Consider the following 22,263-nt stretch of genomic DNA (forward strand, 5'->3'; position numbering starts at 1 on the left):
GTACCTTCGGCCCCTGGGCACCCCCGCCCCACCGGTCCTCCCGCCCCCCTTGCTCTGCCCGCTCCCCCTGCCCCAGCACGGCAGCAGACCCGGTTGAGCAGTTTATTTACAGTCGGTAACGCGGTAGAGACCCGCCTGCCCTCCGCCCCGGCACCCCCCGGCGGCGGGAGCCCCGGCCGCGGACAGGGCACGAGGCAGGTCGGCCAGCCGGGTTAGCAGAGCCGGAGGAGAGGGCACAGGCGGGAGCGGGGTGCAGGCAGGAATGGGGTGCAGGCAGGAGCAGGGCGAGGCCGCTGCCCCAAGGAGCAGCGGGGCTGAGACCCCCGGCAGGCACTCCGGGTCAGCCTTCCCCGGGGGCAGACGCCAGGCTGCTCTCCAGGGACACGCACACACCGTGTTCCCGAGCTGGCCCTGCCCGCGATGCCACGGTCGAGGGACAGTCCCGCCTTGCTGCTGGACATCGGGCAGGAGGAGGGGGCAGCCGAGGATGTCCAGCCCTGTGGTCTCACTGCCAGAAGCGGGTCCCAGCCCTGTTTTGACCAACCATAGCAGCTGATTATCTCCTTAATGGGGTCACATCTCCACGGTTAAGCCCTGGCCACCGGCAGAAAAAGGGTGACATATCCTCGCCCCACCAGTCAGTCCCATGGCTCATGGAAGAGCTACTCGGGATCTGCCCGGCGAGGCTTGATGTCACGGGTCTTCATGTAAGAGAGCAGCTGCTCAGGGATCTCAGCCAGCACGTCCTTGGCCAGGCGGGCCATGCTCAGCACTTGGTTGCCCGAGTCGTCCACGTAATCCCGAAATGGCACAAACTTTGAGGGCAAAAAGTTTGCAGTCAGGTTGGAAACAACTCTATTGCTGTGGGGTTGAGCAAGGGGGACTGAGCATCTCTCACCCATGGCAGGTCTGGATTCAGTGCCAGAGTTACCTGTACAATGTCCCTCTCAGCATACCGTCCCCGGGAAGACAACCGTACCTCATCACCGTCCAGCTCCTCCATGGCTGGGGGTGACAGCTGGTGTCACCAAGCCTCGGTGGGATGAACACCGGGGATGGAAACACCAGCCCTTTGGATGTCTTTGGCGTCCCAGAGGAAGGGACGATATTTCCATCCCTCTTCCCTGGTGTCCCCAAGTCCCAACTCACCCTCAAACTCAGCTGGACCTACTCCCACGATGATGATGGACATGGGCAGGGAGGAAGCCTGTGGAGCAGAGGCAGGGTGTCAGCCAGGATAGTATCCATATGAGGTGAACTCAGAGCAACAAGGGTGCACTCACAGTGACAATGGCTTCCTTGGTCTGCAGCATGTCAGAGATGACACCGTCAGTGATGATGAGGAGGACGTGATATTGTGAGCCATCGGTCACCTGGGCAGCTATCCTATGGGGAAAAGGGATGGGGTCCCTCAAGCACCCCACTGGTGTGGGGCAGTCGACCCTGCTGTGGGGCAGATGGCATTTGGGGATGGCAAAGGGGACAGTGCCCCAGTGCTCACCCAGCCACCTGGTTGATGACAGGAGCAAAGTTGGTAGGACCATAGAGCTGGACGGTGCGCAGGCTCTGGAGGTAGGACTCCAGCACGCCTTCAATGCCAGCACAGCTGGGGTTCTCCTCATTGTTGTTCTGGGGGATAAAGATGGGGCACTTGGTGGGGGACCACAGCTCCTGCTGTCCCCCAGGCTGTGGGATGCTGGGGCAGAATGTTGCCAGGGTGCTTCCCCTCCCCGCCAAGCTGCTGTGGGCAGTCCCAAGACCAGCTCTGCCCCACAGCCAGGGGTCTGGGTTCACTCTCAGCCCTGTCTCACAGGGAGGGCGCACCAGAGGAAACTGGTGGGAGATCTTGCCGTCAGGTGGGACTTTGGCACCAAAGCCGTAGGCAGGGAAGAGCTTGTCACTGTCGTAGTCCTGGATGATTTCCCCCACTGCCTTCAGTGCCAGGGCATAGGCGCTCAGCTGGTAGGGGCTCGCGTAGTGCAGCGAGGTGGGCTGTGATGGCAACCCTGCAGCACAGTGCCCATTGCACCCACCCCACAGCCAGCCCCACAGTGATGGGGACCCCCCAGACACCAAGTGCACTCACCATTGGAGGCCGTGAAGTCAATGGCAACAGTGAAATTCAGCTGCGTCCTTAAGGGGGAGAGCAAGGGAGGCTGCCGGCCCCACGGCACAGGGATACCACCTTCCAACCCCACAGTGCCGGAGTTTCCCTGCCCAGGCCCATTGCCCTGGCCCCCCTACCCCAACCAGCACCCCACAGCCCCGTGACACCATTCTGCATCTACTTCCCAGCCCCACTGCCCCTTGTCACCCCCAGGCTGAACCTTCACTGTCACCACTGTCCTTGCCCCGAGACTCTCAGCCATGGGGGTTCTCGAGGAGCCGGGGGGCTCCCGGCCCCCCACTCACCCGCCCCGTATGTAGTCAACGAAGGTGAACTCAGATTCAACGGAGAAGGAGAGCAGTGTCACCTGTGAGCACAGAGGATCAGATCTGGAGCCCCCGGAACCTGGCACACACAGCAGGTGGAGCCACACCAGCCCCTGGAAGGCAGGAGGCCCAGGAGCTCCCCAGCCCCACTCACAGTGCCAGAATTCACATATTTCTTCTTCTTGCATTTCTTCCTGGGATTCAGCACCTGCAGGCACAGGGGTGAGTCAGTCCCTGCATGGAGCGCACCCTGCCCTCACCCTGACCCACCACCCTACCTCATACACTGTGAACTGACTCTGTGCTCGAGAGAGCTCCCGGTAGCTGGTGGCAAATTCCCCAATGAAGTCGTGGCTGCAGGAGGAACACAGGGTCAGTATGGCCAGGCACCTGGCTGAGAGGTGCCCTGGGGAACTTCAGCAGCACCCTGGTGTCCCTTCCCTCACCTCCCATCCCGGTCCCAGTCGTACACATCTATCTTCACCGTCCTGAAAGTAAAGGCACATAGTGGGTGAGCCACCTGCCAGGCTGGCACAGCCCCTCCAGCCCCTGACATGGGGACACCCAGGCCCACAGCCCAACCCGCAGTGAGCACCCTGCCCACCAGCTTCCAGTAGAGCCACCCTGCCTGCCCAGCCTGCGGCTCTGCCAGGAGCGAGCGGGAAATTTGGGTCATGCTGGGGGCCCTGGAGAGGAGGGGGATGCCTTTATGTAATTTGGGTTGCAAAAGAGAAAAAAACCCAATCGAGACCCAATTCTGAGCTGCCTGCCACTGCGGGGCCAAGCCCACAAAGAACTGCTGATACCCTGCTCTGGCCCCAGGGCTGCCCGTGTCCCTGTCCCATCCCCATTCCTGTACCGGTCGTAGTCGCCATTGCAGAGGGCGCGCACGGGGATGGTGAAGGGCTGCCACACCGGGTTGAGTGTGTTCTTCACCACCTCTGTCTTATGGCAGATAGTAAAGCTGGGGGCACAGGGCAGGGTTGGGCCACGCTGCCAGGTGACGGTGGCACCCTGTCTGCCCCACTGGATCCCTGTGCTCACGTGCCATCCTCATTGCTACGATAGAAGACGAGGAAAGGATCGGATTTTCCAAAGAAGTCCTTCTTATCCAGCTTGTTGGCACACAGCTGCATTGTGACGATGTCCTGGGGACAGGGACTGTCACTGCCAGCCACCTCCTCACCCCTGGCACCAGCAGCTTCTGTACTAAGGGACCATGCAGCCCTCTCCACACTGCAGCTGGTACATGGGTACTCACCCGGCAGTTGCTCAGTTCCTCGGCCAGCAGCAAGATAGTCCCACACCGCTTCCCTGGGACACCCCTGGAGCCAGAGGCACACAGTCAGCTTGGTGACAAGGAGGACAGTTCAGGGACAAGAGGAGAGGTCAGGGTTGGGGCTTCTGTCCCACAGCTGGTGGTGCTTGGAAGTGATCAGAATCCCCAGCACAGGACATGCAGGGAGAGGTCCAGTGGAGCAGGTGGTGGAGACACAGTGTGGGACCCTCCCACCTCACCACATGGTGTGACTCACGTTAGGGGTCTCTCCAGGCGTCCCCGCTGGGACCCAATCACCTCTCCCAGTGCCACAAATGCCTGCCCCAGGAAGTCCTGTGCCCCAAACAAAGCACTATGAGACCATGGAGGGCAGTTGCCCCAGTGCCCTACCACCCACACCCACCACTTTCTCTCACAATGCACCCATGGGACCTGCCACCAACTTGACTCTGGGCCACCCCAAGTTTCCTGAAGCTACAATATAACCCAAGAGCCACCTAGCAGCCCAGGACCCATTGTGCATCTCCAGGACTACCCCAGGTGCCTGCTCCATGTGCCTTACACTCATTCTGTGGTCCCAGGGCCAGCTCACATCCCTGGACCTATCCTGTGTCTCCTCCCAAACTGCCCTCCATGCCCTGACCTGTCCTGGATCCCTTGGACCACCCTAGACCCATCTTACCCCTCAAAAGCCAACCCTATGGAGTGTCCTGGCCCCATCCTGCCCCACCAGGCACTCCCAGGCTCAGGGTTCCCAGGGCAGAGCAGGGGCTGGTCTATGGCAGGCAACATACCTTCTGCCAGTCCCCATGGGGCATGGAGAGATGGAGAGCAGGTTAGAGCCTGCCGAGGGGCACTTGTTCCCCCTCGACAGCACCCACAGAGGGCACAGCCTCGGGGTGTCCAACCATGGGGTCACTATGTGTCCCCCTGGCACACGCTGTGCTCACCTGCTTTAAAGCGGAGCAGCTCTTGGAGTCCACGTTGTAGCTGATGTGGGAGAGCAGAGCCCTGAGCCGGTGCCTGCAGGGATGCTCCAGCACACAACCCCGCTTCCCCACCCATCCGTCCTATTCGACACTGTATTCTTATTTATTATCCTTATTTATTACCGACTCGGTGCTTTGTTCCGCCCTCAGCGGGGCCAAGCCCTTCCCCGGCCACCCTACTCACACATCGAAGCGGAGGTTTTGCTTCTCCTCGAAGTAGTAGTCGAGGACAAACTTGCGGACAAAGTCGGGGTTCAGGGTGTTGTCGATCACCTCGGTGCGTCCGAACTGCAGGGAGAGGGGTGAGGGTGGCCCCCCCCAGGACCCGTCCCCATCGCAGCTGCCTCGGCGCTAATCCCGGTGGGGGATTAGCGCTGCTGGCGGGGCCGGATCATTAGCGTGGACACGGGTGGCCATATGGGCCCATTTAACCCAGCCGGGGATTAGCCAGGAGAGGGGGCCACGCTCACCTCCTTCCACTCGCTGCTGCCCGAGACCTGCACAAAGAGGACCACCACTGCGGAGAAAGGAGCAGAGCCAGGCTGCCGTGCCGTGTCTGTGCTATGCCATGCCCCCTGCCCGGCTCTGCCACCCACCTGGGTCGGACTTGGAGAAGGTGTCCACGTCCAGCAGGTTCCTGGGGGAAGAGCCAGGCGTGAGCCAACCTGAGCGCCATCCACCTGGCCCAGCAACGGGTCCCCATGTCCATCCCCCTGATCACAGGTCAGCACCACGCCAGAAGGCCGTGCTGGCACCCATGGATAAGAGCATCGGCACTCCCAAGGAGACACAGTGGCTCCCTCTGCAAGGTTCGGTGGGGCAGCAGAGCAAGCGGCGAGCAGCGTCTCCAGCGCTGATGATGATTGAACATGACAGGGAACCCACTTACAGGATGAAACCTTCCCCGGTGCCGCCGGCGCCGGCTGAGTGCCCGCCGCGCCCCGGCAGCAGGAGCTTGGCTAATGGCAGGGTGCAGAAGTGAGAAGAAAGGAGACACTTGGAGCAGGGGCTGAGCAGCCAGTGGGCATCCCCCGACACACCTACCGGCAGAGCGATTGATCGTCGTCCTGTGCGCGGTGTGACACCGGGAAGTGCCGGGGGATGCTACCGGCTCTGCTGGGATACTTCCCGCACCCCCGGGGTGGCAGCACAGGGTGGGCTGGGGCACGGCCGGGGGCTGCGGGGCTAAGCCAGCTCCCCTGGCCCCAGCACGCAGGGGAGAGACCCCACCCTGCTCTGGGCTGGATCCTCGGGCTGCGAAGCCAAAGGCTGCTCTGGGTTGTCTCCATGTGTGATCCCCGGACCCTGCCTGGAGCTGCCCGGTCCCGTGGACCCACAGTCCCTCTGTCTGCTGTGAGGGAAGCTGGCAGCGGGGGCCAGGGCTCAGCCGCAGGGAGAGCACAACAGCCCCCAGCCCGGCCCGGAGTTTGCATAGCTTGGGGATGTGCTGGAGGCACCCACTCTGGTCGGGGCGCTCCGTGCCACAGGACCCACGGCACGGGGACGCTACCCCTCAGCAGGACGCTGATGCCTGTCCCTGCGAGCGGGACCCCCGGCCGCAAGCAGCGGCGCCTCCGACGGGCTATATTTAGCCGCCGGCAGACCGGCTCAGCTGCCGCCGCTTGATCGGCGGACCCTGGCCAGAAGCTGGGGCACAGAGCAGCCCCTCTCCTGCAGCCCACATCACGCTGCCACGTTCCCGGTCCCGTTGCCTTGCACCGAGCTCGCAGCCAGCGCCGGCACCCCGCGTCCCGCCAGCATCACCCACCGCCCGCAAGCATCGCCCCGCGCCCCAGCCGCGGGTGAGGGCAGCGGGTCGCTTCTCGCAGCCGCGCCCGGTGACAGCATCCCATGGGACCCCAGGAAGAGACGGGACGGGTAGCAGCAGGGCAGAAGGACGCTGGGCATACGCCCTGGCACCGAGAGCTATCCGGGGAGAGAGGAGGACGCGCAGCTCACAACGCCTCGAGCCAGGGGCTGAGCGGCGGGCAGCGGGACGCAGCCAGCAGCCCCGCAGCGCATCCCGGTGCGTTTCGCACCCACCCGCGTCCACGGACAAGCCGCCGCCCTCCCGCTCCCTCGCCCGGCTCCCGGCTCACCGGCAGGACACGGTGAGCTCCACCTTGGTGCCCGGCACGCTGCCGGCCGCCGGCTCCAGCGCTCCCGGAGCCGCCATCCCCGCCCGGGCGCCGCCGATGCTCCGCGCCGCCTCCTCCCGCGCCGCCGAGGAGGCGCGCCCGGGGGCGGGTACGGCACGGGCACGGCTCGGCTCAGCTCAGCACAGCTCGAGCACGACGGCCCTTCCCTGCCGGCAGCGGTGGCACCAACCCGGGCACCAGGGGGTTCGGCTCCTGGGGCTCGGCTCCACCGGAACGTCCCGCCCGCAATTCCCAGTCAGGGGCTCAGGGGGCTCAGCCCCAATCCCGCCCCGCCGGGGGCTTCCTCCCGGGCTCGGCTCGGTGTTATTTCGGTGCCGACGCTTGCGAAGAGTGGGCCGGGCTATTTATAGTGAGCGGCTCCCCCTCGCCGCCCCCGCAGCCCCCGCCCGCAGCCCAGAGAGGAGGCAGGAGAGGGCACAGCTCGGGTCATTTACTGCAGAGACTCGCCGAAGACCCCGCACCCCCCAGCCCCAGGCAGGGGGGGCTGGCGGCGGGCGCTGGGTGCAGCAGGTGCCCGCACCAAGAAGAGGGTCCCAGGACTCTGCTGGGGGACGCGCCAGCCCCAGTTTTCCAGGCAGTGGTCTGGGAACGCCGCGTTCAGAGGGTGCTGCTGCCTCTCAGTCCCACGCCCCGCACAAACTGCTCGAGGAGACCACCGATGGCCCCTGAGGGGCTGGGGGGCACGGCCTTGAGGCCGATGGTCCGGCTGTAGCTTGCCAGAAAGGCAGAACGCACTTCCTCCAGACGAGACTCACGGTCACTCGCTGACACCAGTCTAGGAGAGAGAAGGGGAGGTCAGTGACTGCAGCCATCCCTCTCCACATCCCAGCTCTCACTCCTGACACAGGGCTGTGGTGCTCAACGGGCTGCAGCGAATAAGGCAGTGCAAGCCTGAAAAGGCTCTGTCCACAGAACTGGTGGCAGCTGGTGCCACTGCCTTCTCATCCAACCCACAGAACCAGCTGCAGCCTCAGGCTCCTGCTCCCCACCGGGTTTCCTCCTTCACACACCCCACTGGCCCCCGTTTCTCCCACCACTATAGTAAGGCTGCAGTTCATAAACAAAGTGGTGCTTCGGTGAAGTGGCTGCTGACATCAGTCCCTATGCCAGCTCCCTCCCCTCCTCACATAGATGAAGTCTGTCCACATGTGCTGTGCCCGGGCCGTTGCTTCCAACCTATTTGCAACCATCCCTCTCTTCCACCGGCCCCAGCCTCGCGTGCCTGTGCCAGCACAGACAGCTCTGTGGAAGGGGGGATGAGAAGGAGCAGACAAGGTGACAAAAGCCCCAAGGAACACTTCAGCCATAGGAAGAGGAGAGCTGAGCAGCGCTTTACTTCTGCTCCCCAGCATGGCTGCTCTTGGCAAACAGGAGCAGAGTAGGGCATGACTTCCCACGGGACCTGCTCTCCTCTCCTGCTGATCCACACACCTGGTTAGGGGCAGGGGGAAAACAGCAGAAGGAAGGCAAGACTAGCTGAGGGAGCTGGGGTAAGCAAGACTGGGGCCCAGAGGCAGCTGTTCCAAGCTCTCCAGCCTCAAACGATCCTTGCTATGGTGCCTCTTCGACATGCCAGTGGTTCCCAGAGAGATTAAGACATTCCTCAAAGGTCACTCCAAGGGCACAGTGCGAACCTTCCCCATAAAAAATTCTCTTTAATCTTCCAGCGCCTGGGCTGGCTATAAATTGGTACAGCTCATTTGAATGGAAGTGTTAACCACCCACAGCCAACAGCTTCGGTCCGGAAACAGCAGCAAGAGGATATGGTGGGAGGCCTATAAACAGCAAGCGATGCCGAGGCAGCCAACCAGGCCGCTGTTTACTGTGTCTGATAATAAAGAGAAGCCAGAGGGCAAAAAAAGGCAACAACATATCTAAACACATTAGCGATGCTTTTTGGCAACCTAATTAGGACGTGGAACTCGCAAACCTGCTAGCATTTAAAATAAACTCCGTGAAGGCAGGACTTACTTGCACCCGAGTACAGCGAGCTCAGATGTCACGCGCAGAGGTAAGCGAGGGCGTGCAGCAGTTAGGTCCCGTGTCTTGTGGCTCTCACACCTCTTTACAAGGCAGATTTTGTATTTGGGTTTTTCGGCTTGTTTTGTGGAGTGAGACACTCCAAGGCACAGGGTCAAGCAGCCAGCCACTGCTCCAAGCCCTGCAGACTGGCTGCAGCATTTCACCCTGAACTGTTCACCGCGGAGGCAGGTCGTGCTTCCTTGCCAAATCCACGGCACTCTGCCCCGCTACACTTCCTACAGCCTGCCCGCTTGCCTGCAGCTTGGGGTGCGGGATGAGAGGAGGCTGTCAAAGCCCCAGCTCAAAGTAAGCCCTGACAAGCCCCACACAAGCACAAGAAGTAGGCTGTGAAAAGCATACCTTCATCGAGCTGCTGCCAGTGAAGATGCAAAGTGGGAACTTAAATGGAATTAAAAGAAAAAAAAATCATACTGTGTCGGGCTGCAAAAAACTGGGATAAAACCACAATGGAGTCCTGAACAAACGAGGCTGATGGAGAACAGAGAGAGGGTAGAGGCTCTGGGTTAAGCTCAACACAACACCGCTGGGAACTCTTCATCCTTTCAATGCAGTGCCTGGTCCCAGCACTTTCAGTTGAGCAGTCCCCAGCCCTCAAGCAACCCTCAGCTTTAGTGAATAGCTGAACAGGGCAGAGCAACCACAGGAGAAGCACCACCACTGTTCTCCTCCTTTTGAATCCACCCCCCCAGCAGTCACTCTCCAAACTGCATAAGCCTAAGGCCTATCAACTTTGATTCATGTTTCTCTACTAAATTCCCTATTCTGACATTAGATCCAGCTCCAAGGGCAGCAACAACTTGCTGGTGATCAGCAGTGACCAAGCACAGCCAGGCTCAGGACACAGTAAAGCAGTCACTATTCAGATGCCCATTCTTCAGTCCCTTCTTCCCTTGCCCAACTCCAAACTACTGCAGGAGCAGCTCAGCGTGTCCTCAGGAAAGAAGAACAAATCCTGGCCAGGCCATGTCCAACATCTCTTGCAATGTTTTGATCTGTCAATTCATGGATCATCACCGTAATTTGAAGGCAGCTGCTCTGCTCTGTTCAGCAGCACAGCACGCAGCCACACGAGACACAGAGCCAGGGCAGGCAGCCTATCTCACAGGACACATGGGTTTTCATGTTGCTTGTCCTCCGCCTGCAAAGCACGTACTCAGATCTCAGTAAGGGACTGAGCATCTGGCAGCACAGCTCTAGCATTGCCTGCTAGCAGCAGCCCCTGATCTGCCATTTCAGTTCCTTGATGAAGAGTTTGCAGCCTGAAGGCACAAACCAAAGCTCTCCTCTAACAGCAATTAAAGCGCATCTCGAGTCTTTTAAGCTTCCAGAGGTGGATTTCTATTTGGGGAGGAACAGTTGCCTCCCAGCCATTTCACATGGCAGGATGTGGCAGGACACACGGTCTCTGTGGCTCTGCACCGGTCAGGCACAGCACCTGCAAATGATGCTGCACAAGCCCAGACAAAATTTGGGTTACAGAAGGAAAGTCCTTCTCTTACTCCAGCAAGGATCTGACCCCAGTGGGGAGATGTAGGTGAGCAAAATCGAAAAGCAAGAAATCTGGGTTACCTGTCCTGTCCTCACAAACATGAATCCTCAACTGCACTCAATTATGCCCAAATTCAGCATCTCCAAGGAAGAGAGAAAAACCTCTTCTTCCTACAGAAAGCAAAGAGCTCCCCCATCATTAGGCAGCAAAAGTGCCGTTTTTTTTCCGTGTTCAGCATAAGCAAAGAGTGCTCAGGGACTGAGTTTGTGGATAGAAAACATCGAGGCAGAGACGGTGGAACAGTTTGTTATGGGCTCCCAGGCTTCTCCGAAAGTGCCAGAGTGATAAAGTTGCAGTGCTCGCAGGCAGCCAAGAGACCCAAGGAGAGATCCTGCATTTAAGACACTTACAGGCAAGTGTTAGAGAACTCATCCGGGAAGCTGCAAGGGAGAGAGGCGTCTGCGTTCAGGATTGCCTGCTCCCGAATACTGCCACACCCTGTCACCATCTGCCAGCTGCCAAAGTCTGTGGAAACGGAAGATCCGGGCAGGGAATGGTCGGCCGATCTGGGGCAGAGAGAGAGGGAGACGGCGCCATCAGTCAGAGCATTCAGCCACAAGATTTCACTGCTGCTGCCAGGGACCTGCGGGCGGGAGGCCAGCAGCGCCTGTGCCAGCACTGTTGACACGCAGGGACCAGGGCACAACATGCAGCTCGAGCTGGGCCCCAGACCAAGCCTTTCCTTTGAAAGTGAAGGGAGAGCCAAGCTGGCTGGGGCCAACAAAGCAGCAGGAGCACACCAGGAGCTGGACAGGAGAGAGCCAGCATGAAGCAGATGGCCATGCAGAACTGAGAAACCCATTAGTGAGATGGAGCAGCACATCCTGCCCTGAGTCCTTCACAGATGTGAAAGCTGTGCTGTACAAGGGACATTCCCCTGTTGCTTGTTGTAGCTGTTAGCATATCCCAGGGCAGTAGGGCAAATCAAGGTTGTGACTTGGTTAGTGCTGGGAAAGACTTACAGATCATTGTCCCGGCAGCAGTTAGAAAGCAGATCACTCCTGAGCCATTGCCACCAGACCTGAACAGAGCCAGGGCTCAAGGCGTACCCAGGACACCTACCCCCAGCACCAGAACATCTCTTCACTTCTCTATTAAACAAAGGGCTGTGTCAGAAAGCAGGTGACAAAACATCTTCAGGATAGGCTAAATAGCCAAGGAAGGATAATTATTTGATGTAGGCAATCTCCCACCAGGAAAGAAAGAAGCATGAATCAGGGCAAGTGAATCTGAGGAGTCCCTCCAAAATCTCAGAGAAGAGGGCACAATCACTTGAGAAAAACGCAGAGCTCTTGGCTTCCAAGGGAGCAAGCAATTATTAAGCCTTGCTGCACAGCAGAGTGTACATAGCTGGAAGCACAGCCTGTGGCAGAGCTGCTCAATTACACACTACCAAGATCTTCTGGATAATTTATCTGAGTTCTGCTGGGCAGAGAGCAGTGCTCCAGCTCTGCTGGGCCAGGTACTTGCACGCTGTCTTCACAGCTAAGAATAGCAGTGGCGCACTGCAGCTGCTCCCCAAGGGACCAAGAGAACAGCCACAAAGACAGGCTCTCCCACAGCAAGAAGGACCTGAGCTAGACTGGAAAGCAAGAGTGGGAAGAGATGCACAGCAGGAAACCTATTTGCAACCTCGATCTAATTTCAAGCCTGCCATTTAATTAGTCTGATCAATAAAGCCAAGTTTGAGCAGTGTGAAATGTCCTGAGCTGGCTGTAAAAGCACAGAAAGGGAATCACACAATTCCCTGCATATCAGCTTCCCATCATGGCTGCAAGTTTGGGGATAATAGCCCTGTCTGGCAGCTCAGCTCTGAAAGGACATGACAGCAGAAATCAGGGAGAGCAGAGCTTCATCTGTCTCACATAGATCTTTTTCTCTGGCTTCTCAATGAACTGAGGAGTGAGGGTCAGAGTATTGGGAGAACCCTATATTGCAAAATGGTGCTTTTCCTGGGGTACGTAATGCCCAAGTAAGAATGAGGGCACTCCACTGAAAGCAAAAGCAAAGCATATACTGCTAGAAACACCTTCAGGAGATCAGACAGGGATAACCTTCCCTGGAAAGCAAGGAATTTGTAAGGGAAGGGGAGCTGCTGTTCAGTGACATCATCTACTTCTCTCCATGCCTTTGGAAGACAAAGTGGAGGAACTCAGTGTGAAGGAGAACAGGCAGAGTGTTTGGGCCCACAGCACTGTGCCATGATGGAATCACAGTGGGAACAGTGCAGGATGCCAGGGAGAAGCATGGAGGAATGCTGCTTCAGTGCAGAGTGAAGAGGAAGATGTCACCTCCCTGAGAGCACAGCCAGAAAGGAAAAACAGGAGTGTCACACATGGTGACACAAAATTGAGCTGCAGGAGTAAAGAGATCTGTAGGCAATAGGCTTGGGCTGAAAGTAGGCAGAGACAGGATTCTGCCAGAAAAAGTAATGAGCTGCTGAACAGAGGACAGGTTTGTGGCCAGCTAGAAATGAAGGCTTTGGAGAGGGCAAGCATGAATGGCAGAGGAGGGCCTGGACTACAGCAGGATCTCCAGAGAGAACAGAGTTCTGCAGCTCTTGCAAAGGGACAGTAGTATCTGGAGCCTACTCAGGAAACTCTGCCCACAGGGCAAACCATGATCCAGGGCACCAGGGACAGCAAAAATATCCCTCTGCCCAATATCATCAACCACACCAGTCAGATAAGTCTGTGCTAAAGAAGGTGAACAGAAAATTGTTTTTTGCTTTGGGTGTGTGGCCCCAGCTTCCAGCTGCTGGTCACCTTCCATGGTTGTCAGCTATGCTTAAACTGATTTTACACCACCTCTTAGAGGTGGATCAAGTAATCTTTTGAATTCTGCCATGGACAGGCAGATAAAAGCACAATGTATCTCCTGCAAGAGTGACTTGGTGACTCTTTAGTCCTCCAGTCCTTCCTGGGGTCCCCAATCCTGTCAAGCAGCTGTGCAAACGTAGTAAGGTTTCACCTAATGCAACAACACTGGGGTCTAAGAGCTCAAGGCAGTCAATTCTTTGTCTTGCCTCCAGACAGCAGAACAAACACTTGTCGATTCATTGAATAAACTGATTGACTCTGCAATAAGTCTAAGTAATTTCTTTCCTAGCCCAGAGATCTAAGCCTGGCCAGCAGAGGTAAGATATTGGAGCAGACCTCCCCCTCTATCCCCAAAGCCTTCTCAAGGGAAGCTCCTGAGGAAATGTCACAATCAATAAGCATCTTGAACAACCTCAAGAGACAGCAGGGGCTAAGCCTGGGAAGACACAGCATGGGAAATTTTGTGTTCCCACTGCAATGGCAGCAGAGCTTCTTAAAAGTTGAGCTTGGCTTGAGACCAAGACTAGATGTCTGGGGTGACTGCACCCCAATGCAATCCAGTCAGCACCAGAGGTGAAAGTCTTCCTGTAATTTCTACCCTGAATATTTCTTGTAAAGTCTTACTGCAGAGCCCCAAAAGAGCTTCAGTGAGGCCCTTGGAACAAGCTGGAACTGCCAGGACACCAGAATCAGTTCCCAAGTCTTTAAGAACAGCATGTCTGCAATACATGACAGCCATGCCAGAGGCTGGCTAGGAGTGAGGGCAGCACAGAGTCTTGGGAAGCAGCCGGACAACAACAGCAGAGCTGACATGGTTAGAGCAGATGAGATAGAGCCAGTCTCCAAGTTGCTGTCTCTGCCACAGACATCTAATGGCAGACAGAAAAAGAATCAAAGTGAGCTTCACACACCCACCTCTTCAGGTCCACGAGTGGGAAGAAACTCCCTCAAAAGTGCAAGATTAACTAAATTAGATTAGCAAAACAGAGATGAGCTGCAAGCTGTTCCTTCACACAAGAAGGGACCTCTCGCAGGCCATAAACTGGCAGCTCCTAACCTGGAATGGTTCCTTTTAATTAGGTCAGTGCTTTCCATGCAACATGCTGCACAAGACAGTATTTCAGAGCACATGGACTCTCACTTGCCTGCCAGAGAAGAGTCAATACTGGAGGCAGAGCAACAGTCAGGGATCCTTCCCTTTCCTAATACGTAACTGAGATGATTGCCAAGTGCCAACAGCTAGGCTCCATCCTGCCCTGTGCTGCTCTTGCTCACCTGACGTATTTCCACACACCTAGGACTATTTGGGAAGCAGCTCATTTGCCAGCATATGCTCTTGCCTCAAACTGAAGCATTAAGTAGGTTCTGTATGTACAGGCAGACTGTGGCAACCTGCAGTAAAGGGCAACCCTTCCCACCTTTGCGTGGGAAATACTGGCAAGGAGTATGGCACCCTGCCAAGCACAGTAAATCCTGGCTGAATCCCAGACAGTTATCTACAGGCTGGGATAGTGCCCGAGCAGCCTGTTCTCTGTGAGCACCATTTCTGATTGCAGCACACAGTCATGTGCCAGCCAGCAAGCCCATTTTGTGGCATGGTCATGCAGTAATTCCAGAAAACATCCCTGTAAACAATTCCTCTCCTGCTGTGGTCACTACCCCAAGCTGTCACATTGCATATACACCTTCTCAGCAAGGGGGCTGTAAGGAGCAAGACACACAGTGCACACACAGTCTTCTCACTACCAACAAAACACCCAAAGCCAAGGGGCAGCAGCTTCTCTGTCCCACTCTGCTCTCAGTGTGCTCCCTCCAGACCCACAGCTCAGCCACCTGCAGCCCTCAAGTAAGGGAGCTCTCTGTGACTGCTGGTCAAAGCAGATCCTCTGCAATTTAACTCCTCCAGATCTTGACTCTTTAGATCATAGTACTTTGGGTTTTGTTTAATTGACTTAGCAAAAGCACATTCAACCAAAGATTATCCAGCTGCTAATCCACATTAGTGCTATGTAGACACATGCTAAATCCCTGACACAGATACAGAATTTTTCTGCAGTGTCATGAGACGCTTAGACTGCTGGTGTCAAATGCAAATACAGGGAAAGGTTTGCAAACTGCAACCCCATTGCATGCAAGGGGTTCAATCTGAGGCACACTGACTGCCATACTCAGAGCTGTCTGTAGAACAAGCAGCACCTTGTCCTACTCTGCAAATAGTCTATGCAATATCTTCTTCTGTGTTTGTCTTCTGCAGATGTGATCTTACCATCATGTTGAAATAAGCTATAAAGACTGAGAGGAATTGCCTTTCTACTGCTTTGTCTAACAAGAACGATCTGGAATTTACCCAGGACCTCTTGGATCAGAGCAAGATTCACAAGATGGGCTGGCAATGTGACAGCAGCAGCCTGTTGACACTGCCTGGCCAGGAGAGGGGCTTGGCTCCTAATGTCTGACTGGGCATTTGTGACCCCTTCTTTTAGGGCAGTCCAGTTCTCCCCTCCCAGGCTCATGTCTCCTGCTGACTTGCGTTTTTGCTCCCTCCAGAGCTCCCCTGCCTGCCAGCACCTGGACTGGGCTGTTGACCTGAACTACCTGAAGGATACCTGCTAGCATTTTACAAGCAACCATTTTAACCACTGCAGCAGAAGTTGAGGAAAGTGTTTTGTTGCTATGGCCACGCAGAGGATTAGGAAGTCAAGTGTAGTGGTTTCTTCATCTCAAGAGCCTTGGGTGTTGACCTGCCAGCAGCACTGCAGGAATAAAGGTATTTTTGGCATCCTGATCAGTCTCTGTGCTCCTGCTTTTCCTTCTTAGTACCACAATTTTTTCAGGAGGTAAAGAGACAGAATTTACCTCTTCTTTCCGTCACAGTCCTCCACCCAAAATGGGACCCACTGTTTCCTTCAGGGTAGAAAATGGTGGCTGCAGGTACTGTGTTATCTACCAGACCAATTCAGACTACCACAGTTGAAGCAGGGAGACCAAAGGCCAAGTGGAATGACAGAACCTCTTTCAGGAGAAAACATACCATGCTTAGAACTCAGAAACTGCAACCCACGACAGTGTCTGATAAGGCAACCCTAACCCTCACCATGGTGCTCTTCCACCTACTCCTGTTTCTCCTCTTTGCTCTTGCAGAGCAGTCTGGCTGAAGCATTACAAACTGCTTCTTCCTGAGCACTACTAGCAAGCACTGAACAGCCTGTCAGACCTTGGGAATGGCATGGGACCACACACAGGAACTGTGGCACTACCATTGTGAAGATAGCAGCTTCCAAGACAAGCTGTTTTCTTTCCAATATTTTCTTCTCTTCTCAGGAGATTCTTTCTATCTTACAGAAAATGCAGAGGTGGGCCCCAGCAACAATTCAAACCCCTCCTATTGATATCTTTCCCTGGGGAGAACAGTTACCCTCATTAATGAAAACTGTCAGACACTGGGGTTTTTCTCTGGAATCGTGAGACACTTGTTAAGAAAGTCTTATAAATTTTCAATGCTTGTTTGTCATTTTATTTTCCATATGATGAGAGAGTACTCTGATTTGGCTGGTGGCTGATTCAGAATCACTACAAAAAGACTCATCAGAAAACCTACAGAGGCTACACAAGCATTTGATGCTGTTAACAGCAACCTCTTATCTCAGAGTCTCTTTATTCCATGTTGGCCTAAACACATGGTGTTTGCTCCACAGGCTCTGTTCTTTCTTCCCTGGGCCAGCTCATGGCTCGACGCTGCCCTATCGCAGTGTCAGACTCCAGAAGGGTGTCTTGGTTATGGTGTGAGATTAGGCTCAGGTCCAAGGTCCCCATTCCCCAGCAGGAACACTCAGCCTTCAGGGCAGAATCCTTTGTGCTGGCACAGTGCTCGCAGCTTGCTCCCAGCAGATTCCTACCTCTGCTTGCCCCCAGCACCCAGTTTTTTCCAACCTGCGTCATCAGGAGGGTCAGCAGGCGAAAAGGGGGAGAGGACAGATGCAGAGTGAGGTCTGCTTGGTTTGAAAAGCTTCCTTCCCCAAACACCACAGCCATTTCAAACCCTGGTGGATGTGTTAGACAGAGAAAGTGCTGTGAGCTGCAAGCATGCAGGATGCAGAGATGCCAGAGCTCAGAGTTGAGACATGCGCTGAGGACAGGCATATGACAGCTGGCTGTTATCAGCACAGTTCCTTGCTCCTCTAGGGGCTCAGGCAGGAGCGTCTGTGTTTCATGGCCAGCACTCCAGACAAGGTCAGACTAGAGAGGAACAGGCCTCTTGAGGTCTGTTCTTAACAAACACAGGTGCTCCAGTGTTTCCAGAGCCACACAAGTGCAGCCCTGCGGTCCCTCTACCAGACACTCATTTTGCTGAGAAATGCCCTGCTTCGTCCCATCTCACCTGGATCTGGGCACTTCTAGTGGGCTGCTTCCAATCCTCAGGAAGTTATCAGAATGGGTTGATGAGGAGGAGCTGGAGGACTTGACTTCAACCATCCCTGTGGAAGGCAGCCTGTCTTCAGACTGCTGTGCTCTGCTCCAGAGCACGGCTTGCGGTGACGATGCACAGCTCTTCCTCCTGAGGGATAGAGGACGTGGGTGAGAAAGCTGACTTTTCTATGTACTCCAACTAGGAAGCCTTTCCACCACAAGCTGGAGTTTATCCCAGCAGCTACAAGCTCTTGTTTCCAATGAACCCGCCTTCCTCCCTCCCAAGGAACCATGAGTCACGGTAAAAGCTCAGGGAGCGGGTACACTGAGCTCAACCCATCTTAGCCCATTCTTTTATAGATCACCATCCACGTGACCTGGAAATCAGAGACGGGAGAATGCATCAGCCCACACACACAGAGCGATTGCTTTGTTTAGTCTAGCAGCAAAAATGCCTTGAGCAAGGGGCCTCCCAGTGGGGAAAGACCATTTCAATCTGCTTGAACTCCACAGTGCGCATCAGCCCAGGTGGGCGTTCGTGCGCACCGAGGGTGACACGGACACACCACCGGTGTTATTTTCCCTTTTAGCAATTCCCTTTGGGCACCACTGACCACACTTCTGACCATGTGCTTACAGCTGACAGTCACTCCAGATGTAGGTACACTTCAGTACTCTGTCTATGCTGACAGCCCAAACTGCTCTGGCTTCTTTCCTAGCCAGCACTTTCAGATTCATGATTCACTGTCCATTGCTGCATCAGGCCTTAGCTCATAGTACCATCCAGCTACATGCCAAACAAATACACATCTGGGATTAATTCATATCACTGCTGCTCCACGTTCAGAAGATTTTCCTGCTTATGTCAGTTGTTTGGTTTTGTGTTTTCCCTGGAAGAGTCCCAAGAATTTCTCCCCTTCCAAGACCATGCTGAATTGGACAAAGACTCCCTATGTACTAAAGTAAAAAAGAAAAATTCTAAAGCGAACAAACTCTAGGGGAAAAGATGTTACTCTTCCTAAAACATGGAAGGGCATCTCATCTTTGAGATCTCAAGCACCGTCAGCAAGTGCAGCTAAAGACAGGCTCATTGTACGGTGGAAAGTGCGATATCCTCCCTTCATTTCTTGAAGGGTGTCCACCCTCAAACATCACACCACAGCCTCTCTTAAGCTTTATTCATCTCATGTTATCATAGCTGCCAACATCTCCAAGTACAGCCTGCAGAAACAGGTTTGAACAGCTAAAAATCAAATGCCTCTCCCTGCACAGAGACTGTGAGGCTACCTGTTTTCAGGGCAACACAACAACTGAACAGCTAAAAATCAAATGCTTCTCCCTGCACAGACTGTGAGGCTACCTGTTTTCAGGGCAACACAACAAAGTACATCCCCTCATGCTATGCACAGCACAGCTCATCCAGCTTGTAGCAAGCCCTATGTATTCTCCAGACCACAGAGCCACAACAGCCTGCAGTAAAATATCCATGACCAGTCTTCTCACTGAGCACTCATGGCAAGGCTCACAACCTTCCCTTTCCCAAGCTCATGCCCCCCAGCATGACCCAAACCATCCCTGCAGAGCAGCTGCTGACCCCAACACAGCCTGAGGTCTCCCACAGAAATAAAAGCAACCCAGAGTTAGGAAGCGGGTTGCAAAATCGAGCCCTGATCCACACATGTACAGCTATCTCCTCCAGCATGCTCTGGTCACTTCATATCTTTGCAAAAAGCACACACAGGTTCTGTGCAGCAGAATCGAGTCTGTATGTCCTGAGCACTCAGAGCAACAAAAATGCTTCCAGTTCACTACCCTGCAGCCTTGCAAGTGGAAAGCTGCTGCCTACTTGATGCAGTCACTTTGATGTGGATAGGTAGGCTCTGTGTGTTAGGAGGACTCCGTGTTGCTCACTTGGCAAAGAGTTTGGGACGCTTCATCTCCATTTTGTGATTCTGCAGGGATATTCTCCTTTCCCTTCTCAGCACTTTAGACTGAATATACAATGTGCTTTAGAAAGGCTGCTGCCACTAGCATGGCTGCAAGCTCAGTCCCCGAGGACTTCAAATGCCTCCAGCACAACCCAGATTTAATTTAAAATAATTGCAATATAAAATAGCATCTTCACATGTGCTGAGGGAAAGGAGAGAAAAATTAAACTGAGAGGGGCAACCCTACAGCTCCTCTGAAATCCCCAAACAGCACCAGAAACTCCACAATCAAGTCCAAAACCTGTCCCAGAGCAGCAGAGTTGCCAGACACCTTCCCCTCTTCCAGACAGCCACCTGCATCCCCAGGCAAGTCCTATGTGACCCTCTACCAAGAGGCAGTACTGAATTCTCCCCTGGAAATAAGCAGGCTCTAAGCAGTGCTGCAGACAGGAACCTGCTTCCAGCTCACATGCCTCATGCTGGCAGAGGGGCTAAAATTTAGGTAGGGAATTCTTGGCCACCCAGCCCAGCTCCCACTAACTGCAGACACTCCCTGTGTATAATGTCTTTCCTAAACTCTGATTAAGCTTCATTTTAGGGCAGCTAAACCATCTCCACTTTTCCCTGGGGAGGCTGCTGTGAAATGTAATTTTTCTGGTAGTTTGGAACAATCTTTTAAAAGTAATGAAATCCTTTGTGGATGAAGTTTAACAGTGAAACTGGTGAAAATGAAACAAATGTGCTTTACTCTCATCTATGTACTAACTTTGGAGCATCCCTGCAGAACTCTGACAGCCTTTTAATGTGGGGAGGCCTCCAACTTTTGATGCAGAAGCTCTGGAGTACAAATTACAGCAAAGTTTCTGACAGCCAAATTCCTCCCCCCACTGTAAGACATCCATGCTACAGAGAGCAAACCTGGAGGGCAAGACACTTCAGAAATATTTTTTCCATCAGGCCCAGAGCCAGCCCCTTTGTTCAGCTCACCAAGTGGTTTTCTCCTCACCATGCTGCTTGAGCCTGTGCTCCTGCTGGCATCAGCTCCACTGCTTCATAGGTAAAGCTCCCAGCTGCTCCAGGGGAACTTTCCATCCCCAGGGAGAAGTCACTGCTCAGGCTTGTGGTGCTGCCTCGGTCTTTCTGCTCTAGAGAGAAGAAAACAGAGCTACCTGAAGCCCAGCTTGGTTTCACTCACTTTCTCTCCTTTAAGCAATACACTTCCCCGTGCCCTGTGCTCTTGCAAGGCTCCACAGGCAGCACACCCATTTGGGGTCATCCTGAAGCTGGGAATCCAAGCCCATAAGCAATGAACCATTAGCAGCATCCAGGGGCACCGATGCTTGACACTCACTGAGCATGCAGATCTCTTCCAGGGTGAAGCCAGGTGGCAAACTCTTCCTTCTGGGAAAGGAAAGACAAAGTTACCTCAGGCAGACTTCAGAGCAGGCTGGCCATAGCCAGGTCTCTGTCACACAGAGCAGATGAGAGTAGTGGGGAATTAGCTGTGCAGGGGCAGAGGGGAGAGGATGGGCCAGTGTGCACTGTCTGACTCCTAACAGTCCCAACTCAAACTCCCTATGCTTTGAGAAGGTGGCAACAGGCAACACTGCACATGATGTGTTTATTCAGAGCATCCAGGGTGGGCTTTGCTTCTTTCTGTCCCTCCTGAAATAAGGAGGTTTTATGCTGGGCAGTCCATTACAAACCAGCCACCCCTCTGTGCCCAGCAATGCCTGATGGAGCTTGCTGTGCAGCCTGCTTGAGCCAGAGCACACATCTCTGGGCTCACCCGTGCTAAAGCAGCCACGGACAGTCATTAAGCAGAGAGCACATTTCAGCATGGACAGTTTTTCAGAGCACAACGTGGCATCTCACAAGCCTCGGCCCCGTTTTGCAGCCTTCAGAGTGCAGAATAAATTAAAGAAAACTGGGCCAGGACACCAGGGCTTCCATCTCCCCAAAGAAGCAGCACTAACAAGCTCCCTGGCTCTGTAGCCCATGCAGCAGCAAGCACAGGCTCCTTACCTCTGTGACTTCAGAGCAGAGAACTCCTCAGAGGTGATGTGCTTCAGAAAATTGAAGCAGAAAAAGAAAATCTGAGCAAAGGGAAAGAGAAGAGCGGTTCAGGAATGAACCCGAGGCTCCATGCAGCCTCTTATCTTGATGAGGAGGTGCTGGCAGGAAGGAGATAGCAAAAAATCTGCAGCTACCAGCCTCCAGTGTGCCACAGGCTGCCACCATCACATCCTGGGTCTTCTCTTCCATGTAAACTGCCCCTCTGCTCCCTGCCACGGGGAGGCCCAGAAAGGAAGGGGAACAAGAAGTCTCCTTATCAATGCCTTGCACACATGCTGCAAGCCCACAGCAGGTACTTATGCCATCAGTGCAGAATGGAACAGAGATGGCAGCAGCTGCTTATACACCCAGGTAAGCAGCAAACCCAGCAGGACTTGCACGGTTAGAGCCACACGCTCCACCTCAGCAGCAGACCAGTACCACACATCTGGAAGCATGAGGTACCTACAGCATTTGTGGCCCAAACTCGTGCCCTGCCACACCCCAGTCTGCTCTGCATCACTCACCCCCACTGTGCCTCTGCCACCTCACCCACCCGTGCAGAGCTGTGCCCTTCTCCTGGGACAAGTGGGGAGCAGGGA

At 54.8% G+C, this 22,263-nt stretch overlaps 2 protein-coding genes across 3 annotated transcripts in view; both read right to left on the reverse strand.

Annotated features, from left to right (window-relative positions):
- Window positions 1-88: 88 nt before the first annotated feature.
- Window positions 89-7,140, reverse strand: CPNE9 (copine family member 9). The gene is made up of 20 exons (XM_041425497.1): window positions 6,801-7,140; window positions 5,298-5,338; window positions 5,172-5,218; window positions 4,886-4,989; window positions 4,663-4,702; window positions 3,969-4,045; window positions 3,695-3,758; window positions 3,478-3,581; window positions 3,293-3,397; window positions 2,880-2,921; window positions 2,712-2,787; window positions 2,588-2,641; window positions 2,413-2,474; window positions 2,087-2,133; window positions 1,825-2,006; window positions 1,502-1,629; window positions 1,284-1,386; window positions 1,150-1,207; window positions 932-1,005; window positions 89-815 (listed from the first exon to the last, which is right to left on the reverse strand). The coding sequence occupies exons 1-20, from the start codon at window positions 6,875-6,877 to the stop codon at window positions 663-665; spliced, it is 1,638 nt and encodes a 545-aa protein (XP_041281431.1). The 5' UTR covers window positions 6,878-7,140; the 3' UTR covers window positions 89-662.
- Window positions 7,141-7,275: 135 nt separating this feature from the next.
- Window positions 7,276-22,263, reverse strand: part of MTMR14 (myotubularin related protein 14) — a 31,163-nt gene continuing 16,175 nt past the window's right edge. The window contains exons 14-19 of one of the 2 annotated variants that reach the window (XM_041425495.1): window positions 21,632-21,702; window positions 20,958-21,007; window positions 20,613-20,751; window positions 17,650-17,826; window positions 10,803-10,958; window positions 7,276-7,635 (exon numbers count right to left, since the gene is read on the reverse strand). In XM_041425495.1, coding sequence (XP_041281429.1) covers window positions 7,458-7,635; window positions 10,803-10,958; window positions 17,650-17,826; window positions 20,613-20,751; window positions 20,958-21,007; window positions 21,632-21,702 — 771 coding nt within the window. In that variant the 3' untranslated portion in view covers window positions 7,276-7,457. The remainder of the gene's footprint in view (window positions 7,636-10,802; window positions 10,959-17,649; window positions 17,827-20,612; window positions 20,752-20,957; window positions 21,008-21,631; window positions 21,703-22,263) is intronic. The other variant, XM_041425496.1, reaches the window with a different exon arrangement.

Source organism: Onychostruthus taczanowskii, unplaced genomic scaffold (genome assembly GCF_017590055.1).
Source record: "Onychostruthus taczanowskii isolate IOZ18803 unplaced genomic scaffold, ASM1759005v1 scaffold9, whole genome shotgun sequence".
NCBI lineage: Eukaryota > Metazoa > Chordata > Aves > Passeriformes > Passeridae > Onychostruthus > Onychostruthus taczanowskii.